At 36.6% G+C, this 12390-nt stretch overlaps 1 protein-coding gene across 1 annotated transcript; it reads right to left on the reverse strand.

Moving 5' to 3' along the window:
• LOC116315626 (scavenger receptor cysteine-rich type 1 protein M130-like) lies at window positions 1-11772 on the reverse strand. The gene is made up of 19 exons (XM_039604577.1): window positions 11738-11772; window positions 10366-10692; window positions 10073-10168; window positions 9198-9419; window positions 8910-9101; window positions 8654-8805; window positions 8324-8471; window positions 7769-8077; window positions 5870-6175; window positions 5287-5583; window positions 4602-4907; window positions 3717-4013; window positions 3159-3431; window positions 2593-2759; window positions 2168-2276; window positions 1773-1961; window positions 1234-1326; window positions 459-623; window positions 1-348 (listed from the first exon to the last, which is right to left on the reverse strand). The coding sequence occupies exons 4-19, from the start codon at window positions 9310-9312 to the stop codon at window positions 164-166; spliced, it is 3303 nt and encodes a 1100-aa protein (XP_039460511.1). The 5' UTR covers window positions 9313-9419; window positions 10073-10168; window positions 10366-10692; window positions 11738-11772; the 3' UTR covers window positions 1-163.
• Between the last annotated feature and the right edge of the window lie 618 nt (window positions 11773-12390).

Raw genomic sequence — 12390 nt, forward strand, 5'->3', positions numbered from 1 at the left:
GTTTTTTGCCAAACTTTATCAAAAGACAGATTTTGCTTCTTTTTACACTGAGGTTTTGGGTCAAACTGAATTTTCTTTCAGCCATTGAAAATAATATCATTTAAGGAAGGCGAATTTTACATGATCTGCTTTTTTTTAAGTAGGTCCTAAAGCCATATTCGGCTCACCCATCCACATCTGGCTCTAGGTAGTCCTCATCTCTCTCCACCAGTCCTGGGGCTGCTGTGTTTAAGTCATCAGTTGTTTGGGAGCTGTTGTGAACCTCTGCTGTAGTCTGTGCGGTTTCAATAATCATACCAATGTCATCATAACTCTCCTGTGAATCTTCCTCTTCGTAGGTCACCCCATCTGTCACAAAGAAAATCAGATTGCAAATGTTAAACATTAATTAGTCTCATTGATGCCATTTTCAGATTTACCAATATTAACGTGCGAAAACACTGTGATAGTGCCAGTACTTTCATTATGGACACCTTCATGAACGTTGATGTCTCGGGCAGCAGGAGCAGTCGTGCCTGAGAAGGTCAGGGGTCGAGCCTCATCTGCTTCAATATCCTCATAAGGTAAAAAGGAAACACTCTGCCCATCTTTCTCTGAGATTAATTCCGCCTCTGATCTGACTCCTGAATGAAAAATAGCAAGAGAACACTTACACCATGTTGTATTAAAAAAAAGTTTCCCCCAAAACTCCCACATCTCAGATATGTGCATATTGTTTAATGAAAATTGAACTTTGACCAGTGCAGTAATTTGAAATCTGTTTTATCCTTCTGTTTAGGTCCACGCTGAAAGGGAAATTGTGCACCTTTAAGTGGACATCAGGGAGAAGCAGTAGCTCAAGGCAAGAAGACAACACCAAAAAGTAAAGCCAAATTTAATTCAGGTAAGGTTTTCATTTCTATGGCCAGAACCTCTCAAGTTGATGATATAGTGCAATTAAGTAGAAATAACTACAACAGGCATATTAATATGTAATAATGAATAATATTATCAGTGTAAAGTATAACAGTGTTTTACGTATTACTGCTTCTTACATTACCACGTCATTACCACAACAAAAGTAATGAGTTTTAGTTATGTACACATGTATACATGTACACATGTATAAATGACACTCAAATCTATAGACTTTGATTAAGATTAATAACATTTTAAAAACTATGAAAAAACTGAATGAATGAACAAAATAATCAATCAATAAACAAATGAATGAATGAATGAATGACATACTACCACGACTGATGTCTTCCATCTCATTGTCTTTGTCTATGACATTCTCATATTCCCCTCTTTCAAACTCCACTTCTTTCCCAGGCAGCATCCTTGCTGAAAGATTAATGTATTATGCATTTACTGATAGAGTACATAGCCGCAGCTGTCTAACCAATGCACTGTGCTATTGAACCAGTGATGTACCGATGTACCAGGGTACAGCACAAGACAAGGAAAATCGCAACATACGCACAGGTTTGGGTAATTTTACAAGTTCTGTATGTACATTTTCAATCAAGTAAGCAATGTTTGACTTTGCTAATGTGCTGCTTGTTCAGTCCGCAGCGGTGACAGCATTATTTGAAATGCTGTCTGAAAAGCACAGAGAAGTCAGAATTCAGTCAGTATGCTGAAAGACTGCCCTCTTGTGGCAAAAAGCCTCCAACGCCTTTTTCTTTAAACTTGGATGATGAGGATGGATCTCATGTTCAGTTCAGTTTTTGATACGTTCTAAGGTAATTCATTAAAACAGAAACAAGCCATGTAATAAATATACTCACATGAAACTTTGGACTTCCTGGCTCTCTTGACACAAAATCGTATAAGAACAGAAATCAAGATTATTACAACAAGAAGAAATCCCACACCCACGATAATAGGTGCTATGGATGTAGAAGGAGGTGGTGAGGTTGGTGAGGGTGGTGAGGGTGGTGAGGGTGATGTTGGTGTGGGAGTCAGTTTCACATAGCCTGAAATAAAGCAAAGCCACTTATGTTTTTCTGGATCCAGTCACAGTGAGAGCTGTACTTGATTCATCATGTTTATCTGCACCACCTTAAGGTAAGTAAGCTCAGAGTTACAGATTTTAAAAAAAGTCTCTTCTCTGCAAAACAAGTGAATGAATATTTCTGAAAACAATAGAACTTATTGAGAAAGGATTCATGGTTTCTCTTACCTTCACAAAGTATTTCAGCTGGAGAAGCGTTTCCACAGGAACGTTGTTTGACGGCGCGCTTGACGTCCATGGTAACATCAGTGAACTCCAGTGTTGTTTCTAAGTTGACCTTGAATCAAATTTAAACTTTATCACATTTAGAGATACAGCCAGAATAAAAAACACTGAAATTTCTCTGGCAGTAAAAAAACAGGCCTGACTGAAGCAACACACAGCAAAAGAAGTCACTAGAAGTCCAGACCAAAAGTATTGGGACATTCAATTTCTTTTATATTTCTGCAAACTTTGTGTCAGCAAAGTATCCAGTAAGTTTTTAACTTCAAACATTTGGTCAATTTGTGATTATTGAGATACACCTCTCATGCATTTCTTTCCATTTTATAAACCGCTATGACCGCTTCAAGAAGCAGAATGTAAAGATTTACCTGTTTGTCTTCCTTAGAGATGCTATGGTTTTCTTTCTTACTCACTTCACAGAGCTTTCTCACTAAAACTGGGGAAGGATTAAATGGACATACTCTTTCCCACTTATCTCGATAATTGACTTCAAGGACACCTCCATGTTTTTCAGTCGTGCGGAACTTTACACTTTCTGTAAAAGCAAAGAAACTGTGTTTAAAGAAGGAAACAAGCTCATCCACTTCTGACAAATATGATGTTAGAGATGGTCAGCTTGTGTTTGTAATGTGTTTAAAAAATGAACAAAAATAACTTGTATATTTTTCAGATTTTTGAGATTACTTTTCTAATGAACCAGCCAAATGGTCATTGTTACGGAAACTGGAATAAGTTCCTTAAGAATGACATAAGCAACTTGAGAATGTCATTTTTACTTTAAAAAAAACCTTTCCTTTTGCAAAGAAACAAAAAATGTAACAATTACCCCAAGATAATGAATTAAAATACTACCATAATTAACAGAGGACCTACATGTATGTACTGTATATATGGATGAGTCTATAGAAAGAGAGGTGTATGGACTCACACTTACCACTACAAGTAATGAACACCACATTTGTGTCACACTTTCCTTTAGTCCTCCTGCACTGGCCAATGATGGAATGGTACTTTTCACAGCTGACATGGTAAATGTTACCTGAACCCTTTGATGGAGCTTTGGGTTTAATGAAGACAGCATTGCCACAAAGCTTTTCTTGGCAAACTTTGTGTGCATAGGATAGATCCCAGTTACTAGCACACACTGGAACGCCATCTATCCTCACTTCCCCACTACAGCCCTGTGAAAGGCTGACATTGGGCTCCTCTGGGAAGGAAAGCAATAAAACACTGCAGTCAAGTATTGATAAAGACATAAAGCACTGAAGTGGAAATGATCAGTTAATCATCTCTGCACTACAAAGTCAAAATATGAAGCACAAGTCCATAATCAAATAGTTCATTTAACACTTTTAGCTTTGGTTTGTTACTTTATCCAGTGTATCTGGAATAATTCTCTTTCACACAGTCTTGTTTGACTCTTCAGTGTTTCCAGTGCAAATGTAAAACGTCTGTGATCATTTAAGATCAGTCCTGCTGATATAAATCTTACTTTGGCATTCAATAAAGACTGGCTCCTTCCTTGAGGGAGTGGTTTTATTTTCACACTCCCAAATGCTTCCTGGATTTTTACCACAGCTGAATCTTTTGTTCCAAAAAGAATCTATTTCAATTGTTTGGGGGTGGCTTTCATTTGTTGATTGGTGTCCACCACAGTCCATATCCTGGCAAAGCTTTTCCTTCTCAGTTTCACTGAAGTTTTCTCTGGAAACAGCACTGGGTCCCTGTCTCCAATGAACCAACACTGTTCCACTACAGGCCTTTTTGTCAGGTACCATCGTCCTCCATTCTGAGACAGACAAGAGAAATAAAACGTTCACAAAACATGATGTAATCAACAGGATCTGAATGATATAAATAACACACTCTGCACACAGAAATGACATTATGATCCTGCATCAACTTAAAGTTGTTAAAGTTTAGCTAACCTGCTGACTGCTGTGTAAATAAAATGATTTTATAGAGTGATAACAAAGAGATGACAACTGATGACAGAGATATTTTTATAACCATCAGACTGCACAGGCTAGCTGTTTCCAGCTGATTCCAGACATTATTTAAGTGAGTCAGACTGTGTGGCAGAGACATACTGGTGACATGGACAACAAGCAGGAAAGAAAAGATTAAAACTGAGTAGAACAAATATGATTAATGGAGGTGAGGATGTTAAACTTCTAACCTTTATTTCACTAAAAGTAACCTTTGAAGGCGAGCATGTCAAAGTTTGAACGCAGCATTATTTTTATCTCAACATTTTTCTGAAATACAAACTAGTCTCAGTTTGTTTCAGTTTCAGTTCAGTGAAGGAGCAAAGAATAATTAAGAAACTGCTGACACAAGAGAAGATTGTAAAAGAAACAAAGATCATTATACACACCAGAGCATCGGAGGCCACTGTGTTTGCAGGCAGCTGTAGAAGCAGTAATACTGCTGCATGCAGATAATGGACTGTTAGCATTTGCAGTGCAGTTTATGTTTGAAATGGCTAATTTATCTGCTGCAGGTCCAAAGTAGGGACGAGTCTCGACAGCATCACCACATTTAAGCTCCTGACAGATGGTGTTTCGATTGTTAGTGTCTTTGAGAGCATCCTCGCACACAGGGATCCACTTCCCCTCATACTCCACCTCTATGTTTCCAAAACATTTGTAACTGGGAATGCTAAATCTGGGCTTGACACTACCTGAAACAAATTGGTAATATTGTCATTTTATTTTTAATTATCCATCATAGTCTTGGTGAAAAGATGAAAAGTTTAAAGAATTTCAGTCTGGTAACTTCAGAAAAATTCAAATTTGCTTTTTTAACACAAAATGGATTTGAAGGAATATTTAAAAACAGATTGATGTTAAAGCAAAAGTCAGTCTCTTTTTGTTTTCTAAATTCTGGTATCCTGTAACTTAGTGACAAAAAGTCAACAAACCAATAAACTGGAACAATAAAACTGGCAATTTTTTCCAAAGGAGGCATATCAGTTGAAAATGAAACATTCTGCCAAGGAAAGTCACGACATTTATTATATTTTTGCAATATAAAAATATTTTTAAAAAACAATTAATTACCTGAGCAAACAACATAGGCTGGTTTTTGATTACAGGAGTTATCATTGTCCTGGTTTTTGACAAAGATGCTCTGTGTCAGGTCAGTAGTCCGACTTGTCGGGTGTAAACTCTTGAAGAGGATATCACCATCTCTGGGACTGTTGTGGGCTTTTATGGGCATCCCACAGTTCAGCTTCTCACACAGCTTCACAGACTTGTCTTCTGTCCAGGTGTCTGCACACATATCTCCTTCCTTCTTTTCTACATGAATTCTGACTTTTCCCCAGCAGCCGTTCATCAACCTCATCTCAATATTTCCTGTTGTGACATTGAAAAAGCAAAAGTTAAGAGGAAACTAGTATCAGCAGATATTTCACAACTTCTTAGACCGAGCTGGGTTTCAGAAAAAACAGAAAATAGTAGAAACTTGATTGAGAGAAAACAAGGAAGTGAATGTACATCTATGGACATTAAAAGGTAAAGTCTGTTATAAATAAATTGTGTCCTCTGAGTGGATCACATTACAACTAGTGACACAATAAATCAATTCTATAATGACTTTAGTCTTAGTTTTATACTTTAACTCATTCACATTTCACATTACCTGAACAGTTCACATAGGCAGTAGAAGTTTGGTGGTCAGGAGGCAGAGGTGTAGTTTGGTTACACTCAAAAAGAGAATTTTTTCTGGATGAGCAGCTAAAAGAGTCTTTCCAAACTTTATTAATCATATCAGCACTAGAATTGAAAGAAAAGCTGGCAGCGTTCCCACAATGCATCTGCTGACACACTGTGTCTGCAGACTCTTGGTTCCATGTCTCGTTAGAGCCAGAGAGCCAGTAGATTTCTCTGCCATGCTCTATCCCCACATGACCAGAACAGGTTCCACTCAAAAACACCACCTTGTGACCTGATGGACACAAAGAGAGAAACGTGATATACAGTAAGTGGCTGTGCAGGTCGTCTACCTGTTGAAAGGTCAGTGGTTCATGCGTGAATGTTAGACAAAGCCCTTTGACACAGAATTAAAGCACTGCATGAATGTGTGCTTGTGACTGGGTGAATTGGGCTTGTAGTAAAAAGTGCTTTGACTTTAAAATGCTGAATGTCTTTGCTGATACCTGAGCAGATTAATGAATCTCTACTACTTGCAGTAAAATGCGCTCTGGGTTCTCAAAAGGAGTAGAAAAGCATTATATATAATAACAGTTCATTTATCATACTGTACCATTACCGTACACTTATCATTACACTTGATGGACAGTTACAAAACTCAAGTATAAAATGTTATCATTCTAAATGGATCCATTCTAAACAGACATGGGTACATATGACACTTTTTAAAAAGAATTTCTTTTATGAAACTTGTTCTCAAATGTACACCCACTAGAAGAACAAGAGCTTAACCTTGACATTTTCTTTCCCAGTTTTGGCAAAATAAAACTCTCAAAGTCTATGAGTGACTGAACTCATAGACATAGAGAGTTTTATAGGGAACACTGGCATTAGAACCTCTGGATACTTAAGACTCCACAAAGCAAAGTTCAGAGTTCACCTCATTTTGTTTGAAAGTCTGCAACTTTTCCTGTTTTGATCCTGTCTCACCAATATCATCAATCTCTCATCAGGTAAATAAAAGACACATGAAAATACATACATAAATAAATACATTTAAAAAAAACTTTAAAAAAGCAAATAGCATTTGGTATTGATTCCATTATTAGAGTTTCAGTGTGTTAACTGTATTTAATTTAAAACAATGACTTGCTTTTATAACCCTGACAGAATCGTACTGGCAGTGACAGTTTGTGATGGCTGCACTCACAGCCACACAGTGGTAATATCCACCATGTTGGTATAGAGGCTTATAAGTAACATTGCATTCACATTTGTCTTCCTTTAAATATAGGAATTAATTTACAGGACAATAAATAACTGGTTTTGGTTTAGAGTTAATTCCACATAACACTGCATTCTAAAATAAGTGCGCACATTTTAGTTTACACTGTTATGTATGATTAATCTTTTGTTTTCTGAGTTACCTTAGTTGCAGCTGCTCCAGTCCCTTGATTAAGGAGCCAAGAGGTGAAAAAGGGGCGGAGTGAGCTTTGAAGGAAGACTGCTAATTGGTTCATTCCATAACTCTGGACCATGGGGGGAATTGGAGTTCATTATGTTTGGTTTAGTTAGGTTTTGTGTGTTTTACCCCTTGTGTTTTTTGTGGGCTGATCAGCCACTATTTAAGTTTCCCCTTTGTCTCGTTAAGTTAGGTCAGTTTGTTTGAGTTATCAGAAGTGTTGTCAACTTTGAGTAGAGTTCTGTTATTTTGACCTCTTTTATGGGCCCAAGATTTTGATTCTTTTTGCATGATTTAACCAATTATGTTTTTGGGTTAAATAAAAATCATTTTTTTGGACTTTAACCTGTGCCTAAGTTTCCTTCGCTGCTCGGTCCATCACACAGTTATACACAGCAACAAGGTCAAAGGGCACGTGACACTCACCCTCACAGGTGATTCCAACTGCTTCCACTTCTCGATTTGAAAATTGGTTGTTTGAGTTTTCTGTTAAGCACTCAGATATGTTTGATATCTTCTTATTTGTTGGACACGTTATTGACAGGAAGCTATCAGAACCCTGACTGAATTTTTCAGTTTTGCCTTTTTCCCCACATTGCAGTTGTTTGCAGACAGCTGCTGACTGATCCTCTGTCCATCTGTTTGCAGGAACTTTCTTCCACTGGCCCTCATGCTTTATCTCCAATCTTCCAGCACATCTTCCAGGACCATCTGCCAGTTTCACCTCCACACTGTCTGTACCATGACAATAAGAGATTTATCAGCCATGAAACACAAAAAGAATAAATACATTAAATTAATTAATTACTGAACACATTTTGGAAAAATATAATCAGAATTTAACAATGTCACAATTTCATTGAATGAAGTAACTCATTTTCTCTCTCGACAGAGAATTTATTGCAGAATTTAAAATCCCATTATAAAAGCAGACAAAGGCCATCAGCAGCCACTCTGTACATTTTCACTGCTGTATCTCACCTGAACACACCACATAAGGTTGGTTTGAACACTGGATGTTCTTGTCATGCTTAGCAGGACAGTGCCACAGTGAGGACTCGCTGCCTTTGCAGCTCACATGGTCCATTATCCCTCCTGAATTTCGACGTTCGACTTTAGTATAAATCAGCTAGAACAAAGCATTTATGAGTTTGCATTATTTCATTGATACTCATCCAGTATTAATGGTGCACATTAGTACACTTATCACAATAAAGCCAGTAGCACTGCTGTATGGACAGTTTCTGATACACTCAGTATCCATGTATCAGAACAACAGGTAACTTATGGTGACTAAACTGGAAAACTCACTTCCCCGCATCCAAGCTCCTTGCAGACTAATTCAGCTTCCTTTTTAGTCCAGGTGGAGGCACACACAGGCTTAACTGAACCATTCACTTGAATATTAACTGTACCATAGCACTTGCTGTCTTTACCAGAGTGCAGAACTACTTTAACTTCATCTGAGAGAGAGAGAGAGAGAGAGAGAGAGAGAGAGTTTTACAGTTTTACAGTGAAGTTTTTGCTTGGAAGTTGTTTGTGTTGGAATATAAATGTGTTGAATTACCTGTGCAAGTCACATTAAGGTTTTTGTTTGTGCTGTTGTTTGGGCTGAGAGAGTTACCACAGTGCATTTGCTGGCACACATCAAAAGTAAAGTTGTCCTGTTGAACAGGTACCCAGTTGTTATTTTCTTCTTTTTCCAGCTGGCCAGAACACACATTTGACTGGTTTCCTTTGAGCTGCAGTCTCATAAAACCTGTTTATAAAAACACTTTCACCATATTTAATATGTAACACAATCAGTTTACGTAATGTGTAACTGTGTGTGTGTGTGTCTGTGTGTGTGTGTTACCTTCACATATGATAGAAACAGGTTTGCATGATGCTGAATTGTCCTGTTTGCCATTCACACACTGCCACAGATTATCTGGGTCTGCATTTTTAAAGGCTGAACAATCGAGCTTCATCTTTGATGAGCTTCTGTATCTTTCACTATCGATCCATTTTAGGGGAAGAATTTCTTTGAATTCACCACACCCGAGATTTTTACACAGAAGATCGGCTTCTTTTTTTTCTTTAATAGAGAGGAATTATATATTCTTTGTTAATCAAAAATAGTGTAAGACATTTTAAAACGTGATCGAAGTAGTACACCATTAAATAAGAAGAAGAATATTTCACAGTAGTGGAACTCTTCTGCCCTTTGAAACACAGAAGATATTTGTTTGTTGCATGAATCTGATAATTTAGCACAGAGAGATTTTCTTTAGTGTGATACTTTAGTATTTCAGGCTTAACAAGACAATGTTGAAGCTTCTAATTCTGTGACTATAGTGTCTGAATATAAAAGTATCAATGGTGAAAAGTAACTTTCCTTAAGTATCTTCATTTTTATTTTTGATTAGGAATTATACAATGAAACATATCATCATTATTTGTCTTAGTGAAAATCTTCATTGAATGATATTTTAATAAGTAACTTAATTACAATAATTATTAAAAAATATGAGTCAATTAAAATTTAAAACTATCTGACATTAGTTTAGAATTATTTAACCATAATTGCACTACACTGATCTTAAACGCTGTCTCTGAGTTGCTGTCTATTGTTTACTGCATTTGCATTTTACTGAGAAAAAGTTATCTTTGTTTCTCCTCTGATGTTATGTACAGTTAACATTTAGAAAAGAACCTACAAATGTATACATGAATGAATCACACTCTTACCCAATCTGTCTTTACAAAAGTAACCCGATTTGCCATCAATGGAGTACTGGACCGCTCCAGCACATTTGGGTCCATCCAGGCTTAATGTGATATTACCTTGAAGAGCACAATCATAAACCAGCCAAATACAAACACAGACAAAAAACCAACAAACATCACAATCGATCTTATCAAGTCATTTCCATTAATGTACCTTAACAACCTTTAGCTAAGAGTTGTTGTCACCGAGCTCACTAAAAAAACCCACCACCAACAACATAAAAATAACAGAAACAAAAAACAGAGAAACTTACTTGAACATGTAATTTTTTTCACTGTGAGCTTTGAGTAATAGCTGGATTTCCAACCAGGATGTTTACATTCCCACAGAGCGCTCTCGTCTCCTTCACACTTCAGTTCATTGAGCCAGATCGTGCTGTCTTCTGAAGGCTTAAGAATATCTGTTACTGAGTTCTCCACAGGTTCCCCACAGTGAGTGCTCTTACAAACCACTTTTTCAGTGTTCTTGCTCCAGCGTGTATCACCAACATAGCCCCATGTGTTGTTATGATAGACTTCAAGGTAACCTTCACATGGGTAGCCTCCTTTGTTTCCATTTTTTAGAATCAGTCTGTCCTCAGCTAGGAACATACAAGGTTTATACAGCAAATTATTCTTATTCTTATTATTATGATTTGTTTCATGACTTACTTTTGGGAACTGCAAAGGATAAAATGTTACACTTTTGTTCGTGCCATAACATCTGAAAACAAGTTAAAAAAAAAATAATACTAATAATTATTTGTTTGTATGCTTTTATGTTTTACTTTATTATTTTAATATATTTAGCAACATATTTCTAAAAACATTGTTTTTGTTCATTATTATTATTGTTATTTTGAATCCACTAAGTCTTAATCCAAACAATTCTGCTCATAAAATTTCTGGGAGGTCGGAATCCAGCCGTCATAGGGAAAGAGGCAGATAACACCGTGGACAGGTCACCAACCTGTTAACACATGCAGACACTCGTGTTTACACACACAGTTATTTAGATTTACTAATTAACCTACTGCACGTATGTCTTTGGACTGTGAGAGGAAGTCACAGTACCCAGAGATAACCCATGCAGACACAAGGTGGCCGTGCCAACTCCACACAGAAAGGATTATGCAAAAATCACAATAAAAAAAAATGCTTAAAGTGGACCTCAGGCTAGATTGGAGCCTGGTATTTTCCTTCACCGCCATGCTTCCCACTATGTTTGTTTATACGTCTTTATAAATAAAAGCATACATAGATCTTTGCAAATAATACACTTTAGCAATGGAAGCTTTTAGCGGTTGTGAATTTTTGCCATTCTGTATTTTATGTTCACCCCCACAAAAAGACCAATTTTTACATTAAGCTTTGAAAGATATTGTAGCGATTCCTTATTTTGAATTGCCACAAACACACTTGTAAACAAATAACACTGATTGTTTTCTTTGTTTCAAATCTACATTCTAACTCTTTTAAAGTATTAATTTTGTTTACTAATTATTAATTAATTAATTAATTATTAATTTCTATAGTTTTTTCCCGTAAATGTCAAACACATTTGAAAGACTCATTCTTAATTCAAATTCATAATAATATTTATTACTATTAATAATATCCAGAATTAAAGAAACTAAACTAACTTACCTTGTGAGATCACCAGCTCAATGTGAGCGATGTGAAGAAACAGGAGCAGGAACCACATCATCACCACAGCTCATGACTTGAGAGTGAGACAGGCAAACGATGTGCTGGGCTTTATATTGCCGCGGCTTCGCCCACCAAAAAGGAAATGAGCAACATACGCGCCAAAGTTAGACTCACAAATATTATCTTAGGCTAAAAGAAAACTAACACACAAGTGCTCTCATTTCATATACAATAACGTTTTCAATTTAAACTCACTATGATGCTGCGACATTGAAAAAATATTTAAACACATCAACGGTAGAACATACAATAGCGTCCATGAGAATGTGAAATTGGTCAACTATTGATAAAACATAAATTCAATAAAGTTGAATATCAACCTTTTTCAGTAATTCTGATATGTGAGAGCATTATGTCCTTAAATACAAAGGCTGCTTTAGGGAACAGCACATACAGCAATCATCAGGAAAACCAAACATCATCTTAGAGAAATATCAGATTTTTTAGAAACGGGTCATTCCATCTCACATCAGCCAAATTTCTACTTTAACTTGTCCATTTCACATAAACATTTTATTGCACAAAGTTTGAACATATAAAACAAGTGCTGTGAAATGTTCCTTTATATATTGAGCCCCTTTCAGGCCATT

This window comes from Oreochromis aureus, linkage group 20 (genome assembly GCF_013358895.1).
Source record: "Oreochromis aureus strain Israel breed Guangdong linkage group 20, ZZ_aureus, whole genome shotgun sequence".
Classification (NCBI taxonomy): domain Eukaryota; kingdom Metazoa; phylum Chordata; class Actinopteri; order Cichliformes; family Cichlidae; genus Oreochromis; species Oreochromis aureus.

Bases quoted from the DNA above. Each gene is read 5' to 3' on its own strand.
- LOC116315626 (XM_039604577.1), bottom strand. From the start codon at position 9,312: ATGAAGCTCGATTGTTCAGCCTTTAAAAATGCAGACCCAGATAATCTG. The intron at 8,472-8,653 runs GTGAGTTTTCCA...GCTTTGTTCTAG, and splicing joins AGGAGCTTGGATGCGGGGAA to CTGATTTATACTAAAGTCGA. The intron at 3,432-3,716 runs GTAAGATTTATA...TTTCCTTCCCAG, and splicing joins AGTCTTTATTGAATGCCAAA to AGGAGCCCAATGTCAGCCTT.